The sequence below is a fragment of the Centroberyx gerrardi genome, chromosome 14 (genome assembly GCF_048128805.1).
Source record: "Centroberyx gerrardi isolate f3 chromosome 14, fCenGer3.hap1.cur.20231027, whole genome shotgun sequence".
NCBI lineage: Eukaryota > Metazoa > Chordata > Actinopteri > Beryciformes > Berycidae > Centroberyx > Centroberyx gerrardi.
Genome location: NC_136010.1, coordinates 8,598,059 through 8,618,189, shown reverse-complemented (window position 1 = coordinate 8,618,189; position 20,131 = coordinate 8,598,059). Strand labels below are relative to the sequence as shown.

The following is a 20,131-nucleotide window of genomic DNA, read 5'->3' as shown; positions in this document are numbered from 1 at the left end:
GAAGCACTAGCAGACCAATAGAGATGGCTGGAGGAAAGATGAGGAAGGAGATGTGTAAAGGAGAGAGGAACCAAAATGAATGAAAATGAAAATGAAAGTGAACATAGATAGACAGATAGATAGATAGATAGATAGATAGATAGATAGATAGACAGATAGATAGATAGATAGATAGATAGATAGATAGATAGATAGATAGATAGATGGGTTATTAAAGGCACAGTCTGCAGTTTGCACTGGCAGCCAGCTGGATGCAGAACAGAGACAGACTACAGTGCGCACTGACCCAGCTGGATATCAACACCGCCTGCATGTAAGGTCTGCAGATCCACAGGTCCCCCTGTCATAAAAATGTAATGAGATTCACTCATATCATTTTCAGTGAAACCGCACCAACCAAACAACTTTCCACAACCTCAGACTGCATCTCGAGAGAAAGGCCACAGATGAGAGCATCACTGGATGAGAAATGTTAAGCGTAACTGGAAATGTAGCATAACTCTTCTCCTTGGTTTTCACGTGCTTTTGTCCTGTATCGAGTTGTCTAATAGATAGAGTGCCCGTCCTTCAACCACACAACCTGTGTTCAAGCACCCATGTCGGCAACCGCCTGCGCTGCTGAAGTGTCCTTGAGCAAGACACTGACTCCCTACCAGCTGCTGCTCTGAAGCTGACCCTGACCTCTGACCTCTCTGTAGAGGCGGGGAAAGGAAAAAGAGAATTTCATTATGGGGATCCAAGTTTAAAGTCCCCATGAAATGAACTCCCATTACTTTTACTTCCTGGAAAACAGAGTATCTTTAATGGTGACCTCTTGCTGCACCAGTAGGCCAATAAAACCATCACCAGATTTTTGAACAGTCCCGCCCCTCCGCCTCTCCCATCAAATAAACTGCCTTTCTCTCCCTAACTAATATCCCATTGGCTTACACTTTTGAATGATTCCTCACTGCGTTATGTCACACCCCAACAACATCGGGTCTTTAACCAACCCGCAGGCCACCACAGTTTCAATTTGTTTCAAGGTTCAGCAGCGTAAAGCATTTACCTACAACAGCGGTGAAAAGCCACACCAGGTACGGCACCACTTCCAGCTCTTCTCTATCTGTCTCTCCCACACCGTTGAGCGTACTTGACTGCCTCATTACTGGGAGGACAAAAAAGATTCTTCTTGTTCAGCGCCTGTCAGCTCCAGGTTGGCGTAAAGACTCTCCTTTGTAAGAATTTTTTCCACATGGCCAACTGCCACTGTACCATCTACCTCGGCCTATAGGTCTTCACTTCGGCCCTCCAAGGTCTGTGTGTTCCTGCTCCCTCTCTTCCAGCCCGCCTTTTCCCCTGAAACTCAGGCTGGTTTTCTTTATTCTTTATTCTCTGAACACTGAACAGCAAGGCAGAGAGGAGATGCTGAGGGATGTTGACATGTCCGGAGGGATGAGGCAATTAATTGCTTGGGGTATAAATGTTTTGCAAGATAATTGAATGCGTGTATTTACGGTGGGGTATGATGGTGCGCATGTATGTGCATATAGAGCGATTTCATTTGCATATATACGCTTGTGTGTATAAATGCGTATCTGCGTGCATAGTACAGTATATACATGGAATAAGCATTCTATCATGCTACTACTCTATGTAATCTAAATATTTGTTTTTTCATGTGGCACTAATACCTTTTGCGTTTAACATTACTTGCTCATTATAAACAAAGCTTTGTTAAATAGGGAGCACATTATGTAAGACACTCTGAGTCAGAATTTCCCCCATTTATTCATCAAGGTCTGAGCATAGTGTAGGCATTATCTATAAGACCTTGCTCTGGGTTAGAGTGAGTCATCATCAAGGCTCAATAACAGCTTTTAGAGGGTTTGATAACTCCTTGTTCATTAGGGAGTTCCACTCATACCTGCTGTCCTCAGAGCTGCTGTGCTGATTCTACTGATCTCAGATCTGAAAGGATTATCCAGGTATCAGCCAGATTGGTGGAGGAGGATGAGACGTTTGAAAGACACTGATCAGTTTTTTGGGGAGGCGGCAGGGCGGCCTAGTGGTTAGAGAGGCGGTTCTTCGACTAAAGAGGATTCGGGTTCACAGGTTCAACCCCCCTTATCGGCAAGCATCTATGGAGCTATATTTCCCCCAAAACAAATCGTATGTAAACTGAAGATTGTAAAATGGTTCAATTGTTAAAAAACAAATTTGAAAACCAAAAGTCAGTTCTGTAAATCTATAAACACGATTGTAATACATGTTTTACAAATTAAATCCTTAAGTTACGACTACAAATTACTATTTATGGCTTCAGTTCTCATTTTGCATTTGCGTTTATATGTTTACAGATATTTTTTTTACGTTCAGACTTTTGGCTGTTTGTATCCTCACTCATAAAACACGTTTCCGCCTTGACATTTTCAAAATAAAAGTTCTGGTTTAACCGAGGCACTTGCATTAATATACGAGTACACCATAAAAACTGAGGCAAAAATTAGACTTTTACACTGAAAAATCCCAGCATTTTCCTTTAAGGTTATGACTAGTTCCTGTTGTAGTTTGGAGTTGTAGGCTAAAAGCGTCTTACGAGTTACACTTCTTTTATGGCTGAAATATACCCACCAAAACTCAGAGCCGTAATCAAGTGTTTCCAGTAAAACACAATCCGTGTCTGTCTGTGATTCGTAATCGTAAACTGAGGATTGTACCTGCAAAACACAGACTACAATCCTGTTTATAGATTCACAGAACTGACTTTGGGTTTTCAAATCACTTTTTTACACTTGAAGCATTTCACAATGTTGAATTTACATACGATTTGTTTTGGGGGAAATATGCTGTAGCTCCATCTGCATCCACCCTGCTGAAGTCTGAAGCAAGACACTGACTCCCTTCGAGCTCTAGGGGCGTCGCTCTGTCGCTGAGCTGCACTCTGACCTCCCAAGAGGGGGGGCAAGCGAAAAGTGAATTTCCCTATGGGGATTAGTAAAGCATTACATTATTTTTGTTTTGCAGGGTATAATAATACCTATAGGGAAACCTGTATTCACTGAGGGAATAGTTGTTCATCTGCACCGTCCCCTTCTAGGAAACAATATGTGCGTTTACATTGGGTTAATGTAGATTATTGGCACTGATATTCCTGTTCAAACTATCCTGATGTGTGTCTGGCTCGTTTCTCGGCAGTATGTAACTCTTTCCGAAACTTTCTGCCTAAATCTACATCGCCAGTGTCTCTCAAGCTGTGTACAAGGATACTGCTATGAGACAGAGGAATTGCTACATGGAAGGGAGCCACAGGGACAGCCCGGCCTGGACACTCTCCCTGTCCGCTAAGCTTCAAGGTGTCCTCTCCACACCATTACCTCGGTCGACACTCTGCGATGACTAAGTGGGACTTTGAGCGAAAGTGACGTTTTATTAGCAGGAGAATCTAAAGGGCTTTTGCCTGAACAAACTAACTGAACAGTGGGAGGTTTTTATACCGCTGCTCCTGTTGTCAGACTTATGTTCCCAACCCGCTTTATGATAATATACCTCTAAATCAGAAGCTCTAAGAGGACGTCTCCATTCAAAAGCTGTGCAAAACAAAGTCTCAAAATAAAAAAGGTTATAGCAGCGATAAGAGAAAACATTGCTCTGGTTCTCAACGATGGTCAACTGTGGCTGCTGTCTCTATTGACTCTTCTCTCCAGTGTTGAGTAAGTGGATGAATACAGTGTCAGCCTCTGCAGCTGCAAGGGCCACTGTGTTGGAAAAAAAAAAGCCTAAGTAATCCTTTGGCAAAGACTGGTGCCCCAGACGCTAGCACAGTGACAATCCACACAGAGAGGGCGGGCAGTGTGTACTTTGGGTCACCAGACACTGTCACTGTCCTTGCAATGACAACTGTATTTACTGTGTCTTTCATTTGCATAGATGATAGACAGTATATTCACATCGTGGACAGTAATGTCGTTGTGCATATTCAAGTGTGAGAGGCCGATATTCATATTCCCAGATGGCTTCGGCTCTCATCACCGCCATAGCGGCTCTGTCAAGGTTCTATGTTGTTTAATCAGGTGTGTCAAGGGCCCAGTGTGACATTATCACATCCACCTATGTGTGAATTAAATCATCCATAGGAGGCTTGAATTCAGCAAGCGTCCATTGGAAACCGCGCTATGGGCAGTTGATGAGTGCAGACAGGTGTGATTTCAGGGATGTGAAAAACACGAGCCTCATTAGAGAGCGGTTGAAAGGTGAATGGCGTTGTTTTGTTTCTGAATCATTCACTCAAGCATCCTTCATGTGTGTCTCCATGTGTGGGAGAAAGCAGTGACTGGTTGTAAGCCCACACAATATGACCATATATAGCTTATATCAAACTAGGCCACATAGATGTATTGAAAACCTATTGTGATCATAATGATTACAGGTTAAATACAGAAATATAACAAAAAGATGTTAAGTCTACTTGCATGAGTTCATCAAAAAAAGTGAAGAACATGACTGCTCCCTGGTGTTCTCCTGTTATTAATGGAAGATGAATCCATTATTCCTTATGCATTATGCAGACCAGTGAGAGATAAACAAGGGATCCATGTTGGAAAGCACACCTGCATGATCCATGCAATGGTGAATCGATCCCCTGTGAGTACATGGCTGCACTGAATTGGAGGTCTTTGCACCTATAGGCTACATCACGTGGAAGGCAGCTAGGTCATTGATCATAACACTGATCGGTTCAGCATGGGGGCCAGTTGACGCTGTCAATGCGCAGTGATCGGGCAAGGCTTAGGATAAGATATGCATGTGGCTGTAAAATGAGATATGCAACACCCAAAGCCCCATGTGGCTCCTGAATAACGAGGGATATAGCTGTGTATCCGCTACCAATGCTCAGATTTGATGATAGACCAGCGTGGTAAATACGTCTAGACATTTAGCCTGAAATGATGGACCACACCACATGCGGATTTTGTGACGATAAATATACGCGCCAAATAAAGGGGGAAACATTTATGCAAAAAGCAATAATAGACTGGTGTTGCGTGCATTTTTGTTCAATATGGCCTAAGAACAGATTTCAAAACAGTATAGGCTACTTGCAGCCGTAACAGCCCAATGGGCTACAGGCGTCTTTTTAACGCTCAAATCTGGAGGGGCATGCATCCATTCATGGACGCTGAAAGGGGATATGGCACATTACTTTTCAATTTGCATCTCCACGTTTCAATATTACAGCCGAGCTATATTTTCCTTCCAAGGTTGGAAGCATATGCGCTAATTGTCCCTTGGTGTCCTAATATCCCACCGGGCAGGGAAGGATGCCTTTTGGAAACCGCTGCATCGCCAAAGAAGGGGCAGTGAAAGACTATATGGCAAATAAAACACCCAGACAATAAAACATTTCTCTTACCTGTGCTGTGCACCAAATCGATGCCAGATTCGGTGAGTATGTTCGGGTCACTTTGAGATCTGCCTCGTTGCAGAACACAGCCGTCTATTCCATCCGATGTAGCCATGGGGAGAGAGCACAGGAATCCTGAATAAAATATTGAAAACCCTACCAGAGGCAGGCAAGGTCAGAAGTAAGCAGCGAGCTAGTGCCGATTTAATTCGCTCTGACAACAGCCGCTTTGAGCATCTACCAGGGAGCCATGGTTGAGCAGAAATTCCTAGTGTGTGTGTGTGTGTGTGTGTGTGTGTGTGTGTGTGTGTGTGTGTGTATGTGTGTGTGTGTGTGTGTGTCTGGGCTGAGTGCGCGATGTGTGGATGTGGGAGGGGTGATGTGCCCCCGATGATGCCCGTCCCTGTCCAGCAACACGACCATCCAGCCACACACCAACTAGCATGCTGCACACATCTATGGGGCTTTTCGTGTATTTAGGGTATTTAGGTCCAGTGCCACACCGATATGACAAAGCCTCTGTGCCAGGTCCCTCCCTGCATCGTTTATTATGGCGTCAAATTGATGGGTTTAAGCGTGCAGGCCTACATAGGGAGGGTGGATCCATATGCAATGTCAGATAGAGACGAGCAAGCATCATAATAGTGATAAATGAATCGAGAAATTATATGACATTGCCTAATTGGTTAATTAGGTAATATAATGCACCAATGGGTTATGACACTGGACCAGCAAGAGTGAGGGACGTTTGTTGGACTCACAGCATACAGACGAAAATTAAATGTTATTAATAAACCGGTAGCTCTTGTTAGTGACAATAGGTGGATAGCCTAGACAATTTATTATTTGGCTATAACAGCTACCTCTTACTATTTTTTCTCCCAGATCTCCCTAAAATTTTCCTAACTAGACTAGGCGTTTATAATCTAGCTTTGTTTGCTTAGAAAAATCCATATGCTTGCCAGTTATGTGCAAAAATGTGGTCTAAGTCGGCATATTGTTAAATGTCCTATATGAAATCCCCAAATTCATCCCAGTGCAAGGAAAGCGACACTAAAATATTATGTTATGCTGCTGCTTTCGCGTTAAACGCTGGCTTGTAAATTGTCTAGATGAGAAAATCTTTGCTTAAAACAAAGCAGATTCAGCTCAGTGCGACAATTCTCCATACAGAAGCAGCCCATTGGTCGGCTGGACGTATGACGCGCCAATACGGAAGTGGAGGGTCGCCGTAGAAGGAAAAAATGGCAGCGCACAGGTGCAACTTCCCGGCTCTGGTGTTTATTCTTTGTAGTTTGTCAGTGTTTGTTGTCGCAGACGTTCAAGAAACAACCCCTGTTAGTGAACCTGATGCTACCGCGGTCAACAACCCGCAAACTGTGCTTACAAGCGACCCACAAACAGCCGCCGACACCGGGGAGGAGACGCCTGAAGAGCCGTTGGTGGAGGAGAAGCGATGGGAAGCAACCGAGGTTGAAGCAGCGACTCCCGATGATGCTCCAAGCGACAGCCAGGCCGCTTCTGATCCTGAAACCGTGGTCAGCCCACCAGTACCACAGTCTAAAGACGATTTTCAGGAGGAGTTGGTTATCAGACCGCTGCATTCAGGCGATATTTATGCCAGCTTCCAGTTCCGCACCCTGTGGGATACAGACTTCATGGGAGGAAACAAAGGTACTAAAGCTGCTGTTGACCGTGATTAAACATGATACAGTATTTGTCAAAAACACAGTAAGCCTATTCAGCTGATGCTAGAATGTATCTAGACACCCGTCTCAATTCATAGGTTATTTGCAACTGGAAGCAGGCTTTTGTTCCTGCATGCATGCATCATGCAGTTATTGATGATTGTATGGGATTAAAGTGTCTATTCATGTATAAGTAATGAGGGAGAAAGATAGTTCAATCCTCTTTAACCACCACAATTCACAGACATAGGCACTGGTAATAGATTATAAAATAGAATAGACCTGTAATTCCAGGATTACCCAGTATTATCTGTTGTTAATCCATATTCACATTGTTAGACAGGAAATGTATTCACTGTTATATCAAACTTTAAAATGCATGTTGTTGTGTTATATTTCCTAGTCTCCCACTACCGGCTGTTCCCCAAGTCTCTGGGCCAGGTGATCTCCAAGTTCTCGGTGCGGGAGCTGCACATCTCCTTCACCCAGGGCTACTGGAGGACCATGCAGTGGGGGCAGCCCTTCCTGCCGTCGCCCCCCGGGGCCGAACTCTGGGTCTGGTTCCAGGACACCGTCACTGAGTGAGTACAGGCCGCTGCTGGCCACAGAGCTTCAAAGGTGAAATGAATGTCCTGCCTTCACTGTGGGAACTTAAAGGAAAATGCACCATGAAACCCTTAAACGCTGTTAAAAAAACTGATGTTGGTGATGTATCTTGCATTTCTGGGTCCATTTTGTTGTTTATTGGTGTATTTTTCTTATTCCTGTGGATAACTGGACAAACATAGACAAAGTGACATCACGTCCAGATATTTACAGCGCAGCTACAATGGAGTTTGATAGCAGAAAATGCTTCAGCGATCTGTTTGGTGTCAGTCCCTCAGAATCAAAAAGCAAGGGCGTCTTTCTAGAGCCGCCATTTTGCACCGACGGTCAGTGATCAGTCTTCAGTGGAGATGTTAAAGGTGTTATAATATCTTGTAGGCTGAATCTATATTCTAAACCTAAACCACAGAAATTAAAAACATAAAGTGAAGAAACAGTTTGACAGAGAGATGACAGAGATGATACAAGAACTGAGATAGTCATAACTGATCTTGAATTTTAATGTATTTTGAAGCTGACAAAGGCGTGTTTATATATGGATGAAAACATTGGGATAAAATACCCTTTTTTTTTGTTATTATGAAGAAATGAAAATGCTGCGAAAGGCTTATTCCCCGTCTCTAGCCTTGTAGGAAACAAGGCATAAATAACTCTCCCAAATCCCAGAATGGGGTTTAAATGTAATCTGCAGTCTCTGCATATTTTGCAATAGTACTGTAACTATGTGCTTTGTCAGGCATTTTAATATGTATGTTTGTACACACTGAACCATTTTTGTACCCTTTTTTTAGCGTGGATGGAACATGGAAAGAGCTGACTAACGTTTTGTCGGGGATCTTCTGCGCCTCGCTCAACTTCATTGACTCCACCAACACTGTTCAGCCCAGTGCCTCCTTCAAGCCACTGGGTTTAGGCAATGGTAAGGCTCCTTTGGCTTTGTTCAGTACTCACATTTCCAGAACCAGAGTATTTTATAAGGCTTTCCAGTAGTCAGCTGTTGTAAAAGCTAATTGCGTGATCGGTTACTGCTGCAGCATGGAGCTACTACTGTTAATGTCCAGGTTGCATTGCATTACATACTGATGGATAATTTTGTGTTTTCCATGAAGTGACCGACCACCACTTCCTTCGCTATGCCACCCTGCCACGTGAGATTGTGTGCACTGAAAATCTGACCCCCTGGAAGAAACTGCTGCCCTGTGGCTCCAAGGTGAATGTCTGTTTGGGATAAGGCATGTAACACATGTCTCTCCCATCATTTGTGTCTCTCTTTACAGCACACTATCAAATATAGCAGAAACACCTTTAAAAATCATATATAAAAATGTTTTCTTTATGGACATGCTTGTTCTCTTTGTAATGAATCCTGTTTATGTGGCCATCTCGCACTTTCAGGCCGGTCTGGCTGTCCTGATGAAGTCAGAGAAACTCTTCCACAGCAGCTTCCACTCCCAGGCGCTGCACATCAGGCCTGTGTGTCAGGACTGGCAGTGCAAAGACACATCGTGGGAGCTCAGACAGACGCTGAATGTGGTGTTTGACCTGCACACCTCCGGACAGGGCAAACGAGGTGAGCAAAAAGCTTCTTCAGGCTTCATCCCCCATAGATTCAAGTTAATAATTTCCGTATTCAGCATCATTGATTTGGGTTGGTTGTGTTTGAGGACTCTGCTTGTTCCTGCAGAGTGGTCTCTGTTCAAGATGTTCTCTCGGACACTGACTGAAGCCTGTCCGCTGGCCTCCTCCAGTAAAATCTACATCGACGTCACAGACAATCCCCAGGTTCGATTTTAATTAGCTTTCCTTCATACTGCGCTATCTTCCGCTCTGACTGTCTGTGCAGTTATATCACCCCCCCCCCCCCAAAAAAAAAGGAATTCCCTTAATGCAAACTTTAAAAAAGAAAGACGTACCCGCACACTGGAAAGATGCTCCCTTGGTGTTTAACTGCAGCAGCAACATGCAGGTAGTTCTTTCTTTTTTTTATGGATTCATGGTTTAATACCAAGCACCTGGCCTACTTTTTTGGATGTGCATACACTACCTTTCTGCTCTTTAATGCAAACTTCACAGAAATAAGTAAAGGAGGACTAGTTGTACCAAACAATCAAAGCAAAATCAAGGCGGGGTTTAGCAGACTGCAGTTAAAACCAGCTGCTTGCTACAGTATATGTTGTAGGTTCAAGTCTTATTTTTATGAAGATCTTGCATGTCATCCCCTCTCTTTCTGTTTTCCTGTCATTCTCTACTCCTCACTTTCCAAGAGAACAAAGACACTTACAAGATTTGAAAGCAGATATAATGGATTAAGAACGTTTTCTGTAAAGCATCGTCAACAGTGTGTATAGAGATCTGCAACAGTTTAGACTGAGAGAATATGGATGTGATTTTGCAGGGGGAGCAGTTTGAGCTGAGCCCGGCCACCCCCCTGCTGAGCCAGGCCGTGGTGCTGGGCGACAGACGGACCTACTCTGTTTACGATCTGACCCAACAAGCCACCTTTGGCTCAACGCGCTCCCTCAACATGCTGCTGCGCTGGAAATCCAATGATGGTGAGTGACAATTACACAGCTTTGTGTGCCTTGGTATACATTACACAGATTGTAATCTACACCCTGAGTCCGACGGGACCGGGCCCGAGCCTGAGTGTTCGGTCCGGTTCGGCTCGGTTCACACTCAAGCTCCGCTGCAATCAAACTGAGGTCATGCTGATCTTTAAAGGCGGTTAACTCTAATTCATTTGTACCTTGAATTTAATACAGCAGTATTTTTTCTCCAAACAGCTGCTAATATGCTTGTAGTTTTGCTCCAGTTCAGTCCAGTAAGCTTTATGTTTTCAGCCTGTGTGTCAGCATTCGGGACAGATGGTGACGGTCGCAGCGTGCGCTCAGTCAAAATCGGGTTCTAGTCAGGCTTGGGCTTTCAAAATGCTGCTAATGTGTCTGTTGGTTAGATCAATGTGGGCTCAGGTCGGTCCGCGCTTAAATTTTTGGGCCCAATTCAAGCTCTAGCAGACATAGTCTTAATTAAGGGTGCAATGAGTAAGACTGTAAATGACAAAATGACCATAATATATCTGCGTGGGTGTGATAGAGCTTGAAAGGGGTGTTCAATATCAATGAATTTGTGATCAATATCAATGACTCAACGATTTCTTCACTAGCTGCTGAGATTTCTGGCTTTCAAAATTCACTTTCTGGCCCGCACTCTGTTTTGGAACAAAAACTCCCCACCCATTGGCATGTCATTGACTCCCACTCAAATCATAGATTACTTATTGCCCCTTTTTAAAGTTGGCAAAAATTAGGATGGAAAATGTTCAAGAACAGCCATTTACAATAAAGACAGGAAGAAAACTAGACTAGCTTTTTGGTTTGCAAACGGAGTGCAGATTTAGTCTTTCGTGCGTCATATTCCTTGTCAACTCTGTGTACTTGTTGAGTTAAAAATCACCCAGACGAAGGCCATGTAGCAGAAAACATGTGGTGGGATAACTAAAGCACGGAACTAAAGGGAAAAAGAACAGTGTGTGACTTGGATTTTCTTTGTAAGTGGAAGTATTATAAAAGCCTCCAGTCTGCACCTGCTGGGTGTGCGTTTTTTCTACTGAAATGTACTTTTTGAGTTAAACCATTAGAAATGTTTTGTTGTCAGGCTTCTTGTCTATGTGGAGAAGTTATCCAGATCGTTGACCACCTTGTTCACCCCCCTCCCTCCCTCTCTCCTCCCCGCAGGTGATATGCTCCGCCCCCTCCTCCACGGTGAGCGCTATGTGGCGGGGTACGGGCTGCAGACAGGAGAGATTCACACTCTGATGTACAACCACCACCCCTACAGGGCTTTCCCTGTGCTGCTGCTGGACACGGTGCCCTGGTACCTGCGCCTCTACATCCACACGCTCACCGTCACCAGCAAGGGGAAGGACAACAAGCCCAGTGAGTCACCTGGAAAGCAGACAGGATGTGTGTGTGCACACAGTTGCACTCAGGGTTTGAAATTAACACCTGCAAAAGCGCCAAATGCTGGCAGAATTTGTCTTTGGGTGGATAAATCAGTCAGGGTCACCTGGCATACTGAGATGATAACATAACGCTTCAAAATGCTCTCTTGTACTTTGAATTATGTTGCACTTTATGAAGAATTATAAACTTGATCTGTTGTGTCCGAGTAAGCAATCTAAGTTAACAAAGTACCTGATTTTGCCAGTAAAAATTATTCTAGGCAGGGCAGTTTTTTTTAGTTTCTTGGAGATGAGTTGAAACACACACCAATATTAATGGGGTGCTGGCCCACAGGAACAAAGATTCAAATAAAAAAATTGTAGCCGCACCCCCATAGCTCCGATGCAGAATTCTTTATTGCCTTACAACATAAAAAAAACCCAGCAAAGACAGTGGGTGTAAGGCAATAATGAATTCTGCATCGTGACTAATGGCAATGCGGCTACAATTTTTTACTCTGGATTTTTTTTAGTTTACCAGCTATTGGGAGGTGAGCCAAAAAGTTAATTTCAGACACTGCTTGCATGTAGAGGACCCATAAATGCGTATTAGAGCTGTCTGTCACTTTTCTAAAAAATGTTCAAGCAAAACCACTATCAGGAGAAGTCTTTTTCAAATATCTCCCCCTGAAAATGAAAACATCAAGTTAGAGTTTGTGTTGCCTGTTGCCTTCCAAGGTCTTATTTTAACTGCGGCTAAAAAAAAAATCAACAGCTTCATGAATGTATAATTGCCTTGCAAATTCCTATATGCAGTGGCAATGAAATATGCTGCTTTAAAGAGAGGAAGAGTTTGCATTCTAAATCCAAAATGAAACTACAATGAAAGTGTTCACAGTAAAATCTGCTCTAACAGTGATGCACCTATGCACCAGTGAATTTGGGGGAAATAATAATATTTTCGCTTTGTTTTTATGTCATCTCATAGTCTTGTAGAGTTATAGAATCTCATTTTCCAACATCAAACTTCTCATCTTTTCTTGGGGATTCAAAACAGTTTTTTTGTTTGTTTGTTTTTTTAAATCAGAAAGGTAATGGCTCGACACAGACACATACAGGTACTGTGTTGTATGAATCAAACATACTGTATGTGTATGTCTGCAGTAACAGACTTTCCCAGTTTCCCCACAGGGATCATTACAGTTTTATCTAATCTCTGTGTAAATGCTGCTTTTCACCACAAGGAGGAGTACATGAGTTGGATTTTCTATCTTGAAAGCTGTAGTGTTTTCTTTTGTTTTGTTGTTTTTAGTCTTGTTTTTTTTAGTCTAACCCTTTTAGTCTACCTTTTTGTTTTGCTCAAACAAAACAATAGTAACAATAATACTGGAAAAAAGGAAATGACTGGTTGCTCTATATTGTCAAACTAGGATCAAAAATGTATCGGGTGCTCTTGGAAAACGGGGGAAAAAAAAGAGTGCTACAAACAAAAGGACAGTCCAGGCGCTCCAAATATAAAAATATAACCACGAGGAAGAAAATACTTAAAAAGCCTTTATTGTAGTGGCTAAATCATTAAAAAAGCCAACATGTTTCGACCACTGTAGGTCTTCTTCGTTTTAAAGCCCTGAAGAAGACCTACAGTGGAGTGCCTGGACTGTCCATTTATTTGTAGTAACAATAATATATTGTTATTATATTTGCATTGCACTTTTCTTCTCAAAGTTACAAAGGGCTGTAGAGTAACACGGATAAAACAAACATTAAAACTGTGTATACGCGGCACGTGAAGCCACTCATGTCTCTGTACTTTTCTCCTGCCAGGCTACATCCACTACCAGCCGTCTAAGGACCGTGTGAGACCCCACCTGCTGGAGATGCTGGTCCAGCTTCCTCCCAACTCCGTCACCGAGGTCACGGTGCAGTTCGAGAGGGCGCTGCTCAAGTGGACTGAATACACCCCCGACCCCAACCACGGCTTCTACGTCGGGTATGCATCTGGGGTCAATTTTCAGAGAGATTCATTTTCAGCAGGTGTTGAAAGGTCAAAAAAACGAAGATCCACACACACACAAAATTTGGTGTTTTTATTTGAGTGCTTGCCTCGCATGCAGTGTAAAGAATATATATTATGTTTGATTATAGAATGTGTAAAGTCACAAGGAAACTGCATTTCAGTGGTTTCTTACTTCCATAATTCAATATATTTCCTTGTAGTGTTGGGAGGGACATAATGTGACTGTTCAAAATTTGGCGAGTTGGACCAGAACAAACACAGAATGTGACTCAGTGCTTTACGCTTAATTCTTAGGCTGTGACAATTTCCAGATTCTTCCAAATTAATAAATTCCAGCCACCAGGACACGACCATGGTGTCTTAGGAAATGTTTCTGGGGGTGAACACACATAAATGCACCGCTGTACCATGTTGCCACTCGTTTCACTTTGAAAGTTGTGAAGTTGCAGGTTTTATATTATGGGTGGGGGCGGACAGGGTTGAAATTTTCATGTACGCCATGAAGTCATCACTAAACAATACACTGTCTTCCAGAAAGTAGAAGTAATGGGATTTTTATATAAGAAGATGAGAAGATAACAGTTTTGTTGTTAGGTATATGTTATGATGTGGAGTAGCTGTCAAGGTGAAAAAGTCATTGCAAAGTCATTTCATTTCATTCTGACTTTCAGAACGACTGAAATCTGTTCATTTCGCCCTCAGGTCTTCTGTCATCAGCGCTCTTGTGCCGAGTGTTGTTGCCATGAACATAAACGACACTCAGGAGCGTCCACTTTTCAGCAGCTTGTGAGTATACAGCACTTTTTTTATTCTTGAGCATAAGGCCTGTTGTTGCTACTCTTTCAAGTGTTGTCCGACTCACTGTTGAGGAGCACATTTCTATGGAAGACAGAATGAATTTGAACCCTGACAGCTTCCTTACTGTGCCTGTCCTCCATCACGTTTCCTTTCAGCTTCCCCTGTAAAGAGGAGTCCAGTTACTTTGTGCGAGTCTACACTGAGCCCCTGCTGGTCAACCTGCCAACCCCAGACTTCAGCATGCCTTACAACGTCATCTGCCTGACCTGCACTGTGGTCGCCGTGGGCTACGGCTCCCTCTACAACCTGCTGACCCGAACCTTCCAGGTAGAGGAGCCCAGCCCGGGACTGGCCAAACGGATAGCCAACATCATCCGCAAGATGAGGGGAGTACCGCTACTCTGAGCCTGGAAACTAATGATAACTAGCTTTGTTTTTGCAAAGGAAATTAGCCTTTTGGTGAAACCACTGGTAAATATGTGATATTCAGGGAAGAACTGGGTCAAGCACTGCTATGGATGTTTTTAAAACGGTCAACTTGAAGGTTTTTGTTTTTAAAAGGAAGAGCTTGGGAGTTTAAAGGATTCAGGACAATTTCCTGCTCGCTAAGGGCAAAAAAATGTATTTTTTTTTCTACGTGGATGGAAAGTAAGGGCTTTGTTATTGTCGAGTAGAAGGAACCAAAGCTGTGCCGTATCTGGCAGTAGTAACTGCATCAGAGTGGATGTTGTTCACTGTTTTGTACATTTGAAGCCATAACTCTGCTACATGATAATATAGTTATAATGCTCCTAAGGGGATTTTGTTACTGTGATAAAACTGGTAAAATTAGGTTTCTACAAAGATGACACTGATATTGCCTCAGACAGAGCGTTGTAAAGCCTGAGGGCTCAGACAGTAAAGGCCTGATCACTTTTGGCCTTAAGCCTAAATCAGGAACATCAGCAGTGTGGAGGACTACCTGTAATCACAGTAAAACATGCCCTCACTGGTATTGTAGCTTTTATACAACAGTAACCAATGCATGTGTATTGTCTAACATAGTCTAAATATAGAAGAATAAAACACAGGCGAGGAAAAACATTGCTAACAAATTTTCTGTTTTCCACAAAAGCTAACAATACAGTGTTGGTTCTATTTTTCTGAAAGCACAGCTAATTTTTCTTATGGAAATTCTCAGAAGAGTTTGGAACCTTTCTGAGTAATCAGATTACTTGGCTGGAACTATCTGTTGTATAAAAAAAAAATGGACAAATCACCTATTAACCTATTCCATTTAATTTATTTTGCACTCAAACTTATTGAATGCATGCTTGAATGTTGAATGCAATAATCTGCAGATCTCCATAATTGCCTTTAATTTTTTTTTTGTTTACACATTTCTTCATCAGTTCAATGCAGTTTCACCATGTACTATAGGAAATTCAAACCTATCAAACATTGTTAAGAGTGCCATGCATTCTTATAACTTTTAACCAAGAATATAACACTATCCTTTGTTATGCTTATCTGCCTAGAACGCCTCTGTTTCACTTGCTATTACAATAGTGAGCAGTATGGGAATGTGTGAAGAACAGGTATGGGGAAACTGGGATATTTATTATTGTATTTTCAATAAAGTGACTAAAAATTAACCTCTTTTAGTAGTTTTCTTCAGATCATTATCTGTGGGAAAAAGCCCACTGTTCTGAAATGCAGAAGAGCTGCAGCTACATTACTTCCCTCTGAGTGCCTACTTTTCATGTAAACAAACTTGGCCCCACTTCTGGCAAGCTAGAGAGAACAAACACAGAAGTCTCTGTATTTGGCCAGTCAGCAATTTCTCCCCCCTGCACATGTTTGGCACTAGTGTGGAACAAAAACAACGAAAAAAAAAAAAAAAAAAGCTGCATTCCACATCAGTGATGCTCATGTCTGGTTAGCTATAAACTATGTTTTCTCTAAAGTAGGTATAAGAGCATAACTCTGCTAGCACAGTCCTCTTAATCTGTTTGTGTTTTTCAAGGATGCATACCAACAGCTCCAAGAATTCACAATAAAATAACCATCAATTTATTGTAACAGAGAAGTCTGTGATTTGCTCTTCAATTACGCAATTTTATCACTTAAAAAAAAAGGAAATTCAGCTCTTATAAAGATAGAAAGATTCGAGGAATGTCGCATTTGAAGATGTGGGGACATGGTGCAACAAAGCTGAAATGTTAAGGCAGCAGTTTTTCTTGGCCACATCTTAAAACAGAGTCTGGTTTGCTGCCAGTAAGCACTTTCCATTCTTGGCATATTTCATCATTTGTTATTGCAGCCAAGCTCATGCCTAAAAAGCCCATAAAAGGGACCTCTGTGAAACTCAAGACACATAACCAACAAGGCCATAAATGCACAAGAGTATATTTCTAGGTTCTGGAGACATTTTTATTGGTTGAAATACAAAGTTGACACAAAATGCCCCATACCCTCAAAACCCACAAGCATCCGATATAAAGTACAGTACATTTCTTATCCATTTAAGGATCAAGCTTAAAATGTCTTTGACTGTGCAATCCAATGCTTAAAATATTGCGCCAAAGTGTGCACTTGTCACCATGGACTTTTGAGTGTTGAGAAGGTATTACAGTAAGATAAATGCCATTTTCTCATTGCTTAGCATTTGATTACATGAAAGAAACCAAACAAGAGCACACTTTGGATCAACGGATGGAGGATGCAGATGAGTCTCAGTCATCGCTGGTTGTCCAATCAGCAAGGCTCACTGCAGGCGTGGCCACAGGTTGTCCGGCAACACTTCTGCTCCCCGGGACACTGGCCGTCATGGTAGCAGTACTCGGCACACATGGGCGTCCCCTGGGGCAGAGCACAGCGACCTGGCTTCACTGAGACAGCCGAGAGAGAGAGAGAGAGAGAGAGAGAGAGACGGAGTTACAAGATCTTAGCACAAAATAACAGAACTTATATCAGTAATTAAAAACTTCTGAGAAATCCCAATCCCCACTTGAGAGATCATACAGAAGTTAAAGACCGCTCAGTCATAGCAAATAATACAAGAGGAGTATTGTGAGATTTTTGTCCCATATCTAACCTGTGTATGGTGCAATGCACTCGTGTCCACATCCATTGTGGCAGCATTTCTCATTGTCTGGGCAGTCGCTGTCATTGGAGCAGTATTCAGCACACATCCCCGAGCCCCAACGCCTGCGAGGACACACTCCTGGCTTGGCTTTAGGGAAAGAGATCAGAAATACCAGAGGGATCAACATATATAGAGCGAGCTAAAGCAGAAATATACACAGACCCTGGATTTTGACTGGAAGGGACCTTTTCTGTTGCCCTTCAATGCACTTTCCAGAAGGCAATCCCTACAGGCTTGATTTCCATGACAGATTAGTAACATCAGCAGAACCAACTGAGAACCCCTAACAAAGCTGCTCACTTTAATAAAAGTAAACCTCAGGCTCTTACTGAAAGCAGGAGGGACACAAACGGCTCCACAGTCAAAGACACAACATTTGTGGTCTGCAGGACAGTCTTCATCGCACTTACACCCCCTGTGTGAGGGGACCACATTCAGACGCCGTGGGCAATGACCTGGTTTAGGGAGAATCACTGAGGGAAAGAGGCAGTGAGGCAGAAAGAGAAAGAGAGCAGCAATTTGATGATCATGCCACAACTTGCATCATGTTAATGAAGGTGTCTGGCAACAGGTTGCAAAAGTTATTTAATCAAACCTGAGTTTTTTTCTGCAGAAAACAGCCAACTAGCCTATTATCAAATGAATACTAGGGGCAAAACAAAACTGCAGACTTTCAAACAAAGTTACCATTTCAATGAAGCAGACAAAACTCACCTGTTAAATTGCCATCAGCTTCTGCAGCAAAAACTATATTCAAATTCACAAAAGCACATAGTGCTAAAATCAATGCACAAAGTACCAACGAATGTGTCTCCATGTTAACTCTGAACACAGGAATGTAGTTGTGTGTGGACAAATATCCCAATGCAACCTGTAGGGTGAGCAGCCCAGAGGATGCTGGGTCCTTGTGCCTCTCAATTTACATTCCCACCTCAACTCTAAGTTTGTTGGAGACAACATGTGACACCAGACCCACTTCCCCCAACCAGCTGCTTCCTCAGTAGAGAAGAACCTCATCTCTTCAGTATTCAGCTATGTCCCATTGGGGGCCAAGTGTATGCAGGTTGTCATTCCAACCAAAGACAGCACCAAGTGATTTCACTGATTAGTTCCTCTTCTCTGGTTGAAGGTGTTAATCAGTGAAATCTCCTGGTCTAGTCTTTGGTTGGAATGAAAACCTGCATACACTCGGCCCTCCATGGCACATGGTTGAATACCCCTTCTGGTAATGGGATTCATTTGGAAAAGTGAAATGTTTTCATGATTGTTGTACACTGGCTGAAATAATGGGCTGCAGTTTATGTGCATTCCACGACGGTCTACACAGCCTCATTTGCAATTAAGGATGAAGGACTGTTTCATTCTTATATTATATGACAGTTTGTATTATTGACAGATGTGTTTTTGCCTGAACAGTGAAGTAGGACTATTGAGTGGTATTTTTAATTAAAATGGCATGAGGGAGATATAAAATAAATGCAACAAGATGTTATCCATCTTTAAGTGTAAGTGAATTAAGAAATTTTGCCATAGAAAAAGCTCTGCATGGTATGCAGGTTAGGTATAAATAGGTATACACATTCATCCATACCTAGGGCTATTGCCCTACTTAATTCAGGAATGAAGAGATGATAGGGTGACAATGTTGTTGTCGTTGATGATGATGATGATGATGATGATGATAACTACCTTGAATGCATCCACTGGGCCACTGCACAGTATTTTATTATTTTAGCATTTCACTATTTTTCTATTTTTGTAGTCCGTGTTGTGTTGTTGCCATGCTGCAACACCAACTGCCCATTTGGGACAAATAAAGTTGAACCTTGAACCTTGGATCTGAGCTAATTGGCAATTCTACACAATCACATCAAATGAGATTTTTTCCCCAAAAACATACTGTATCTGACACAAGAGACACATACTGTTAAAATTCTGCAGATGACCTGTACAGCACAGAGCTTTGCTTATTATTCCCTATGGTTATTTCTCACCCTATATTGCCACCTATTGGCATAATCATGAGTTACATTTCAGCTGTTATATCCCAGAATTTTCTCACTATCACTTAATGTTGAACAACACAAAACACCATTTAGTAGCAAACACCTTCAACAGCCTGGAAGGCTGATATTGTGATGTGCAAGAAGCCAGAAGTTCATCTGATTGACTCACTGGTGGCACATTGGACTGATCAGGGGATTATGTTCTGCAAGCATAAACTTTGCTGTAGGACACATATTGGATATATTTGTACCAAATGTATCACACAGGAAAATCTCTGAATAATTCAATGTATTCTTATGGAGACACTAAAAATCACAATACTTACTGCTACAGTCTGGATCTGCTGGATGGCTGTCTGTCTTCAGGCTCCAATTGATGCAATTGTAAGAGAGTGCATAAATTAAAATTCTAAAAGATCAACTTGGTAATATCTTTGAATAAATGTTCATTATATCATACCTCATTGCTGTCTCTCAAAGATATCTTTAGGTCTCTTTGTTTCTCCTCTGTCTGAGTTTGGTGCTGCCACTGAATTGTTGTCATCTTCCCACAGTCGCTGGTGTCC

At 42.4% G+C, this 20,131-nt stretch overlaps 3 protein-coding genes across 3 annotated transcripts in view; 1 reads left to right on the top strand and 2 right to left on the bottom strand.

The window, feature by feature from the left end:
- phactr3a (phosphatase and actin regulator 3a) overlaps nt 1–5,498 on the bottom strand; it is a 32,672-nt gene extending 27,174 nt beyond the window's left edge. The window contains exon 1 of the mRNA XM_071907418.2: nt 5,393–5,498. Coding sequence (XP_071763519.1) covers nt 5,393–5,498 — 106 coding nt within the window. The remainder of the gene's footprint in view (nt 1–5,392) is intronic.
- A 1,124-nt stretch (nt 5,499–6,622) lies between these two features.
- On the top strand, nt 6,623–16,066 carry pigt (phosphatidylinositol glycan anchor biosynthesis, class T). Its single transcript, XM_071907390.2, has 11 exons — nt 6,623–7,057; nt 7,475–7,652; nt 8,469–8,596; nt 8,787–8,887; nt 9,073–9,247; nt 9,362–9,459; nt 10,073–10,229; nt 11,412–11,612; nt 13,442–13,607; nt 14,337–14,420; nt 14,588–16,066. Exons 1-11 carry the CDS (start codon nt 6,628–6,630, stop codon nt 14,835–14,837), a joined length of 1,968 nt encoding a protein of 655 aa, XP_071763491.2. The 5' UTR covers nt 6,623–6,627; the 3' UTR covers nt 14,838–16,066.
- A 746-nt stretch (nt 16,067–16,812) lies between these two features.
- Nucleotides 16,813–18,418, bottom strand: wfdc2 (WAP four-disulfide core domain 2). The gene is made up of 4 exons (XM_071907415.2): nt 18,274–18,418; nt 17,889–18,032; nt 17,509–17,646; nt 16,813–17,302 (listed from the first exon to the last, which is right to left on the bottom strand). The coding sequence occupies exons 1-4, from the start codon at nt 18,374–18,376 to the stop codon at nt 17,169–17,171; spliced, it is 519 nt and encodes a 172-aa protein (XP_071763516.1). The 5' UTR covers nt 18,377–18,418; the 3' UTR covers nt 16,813–17,168.
- Between the last annotated feature and the right edge of the window lie 1,713 nt (nt 18,419–20,131).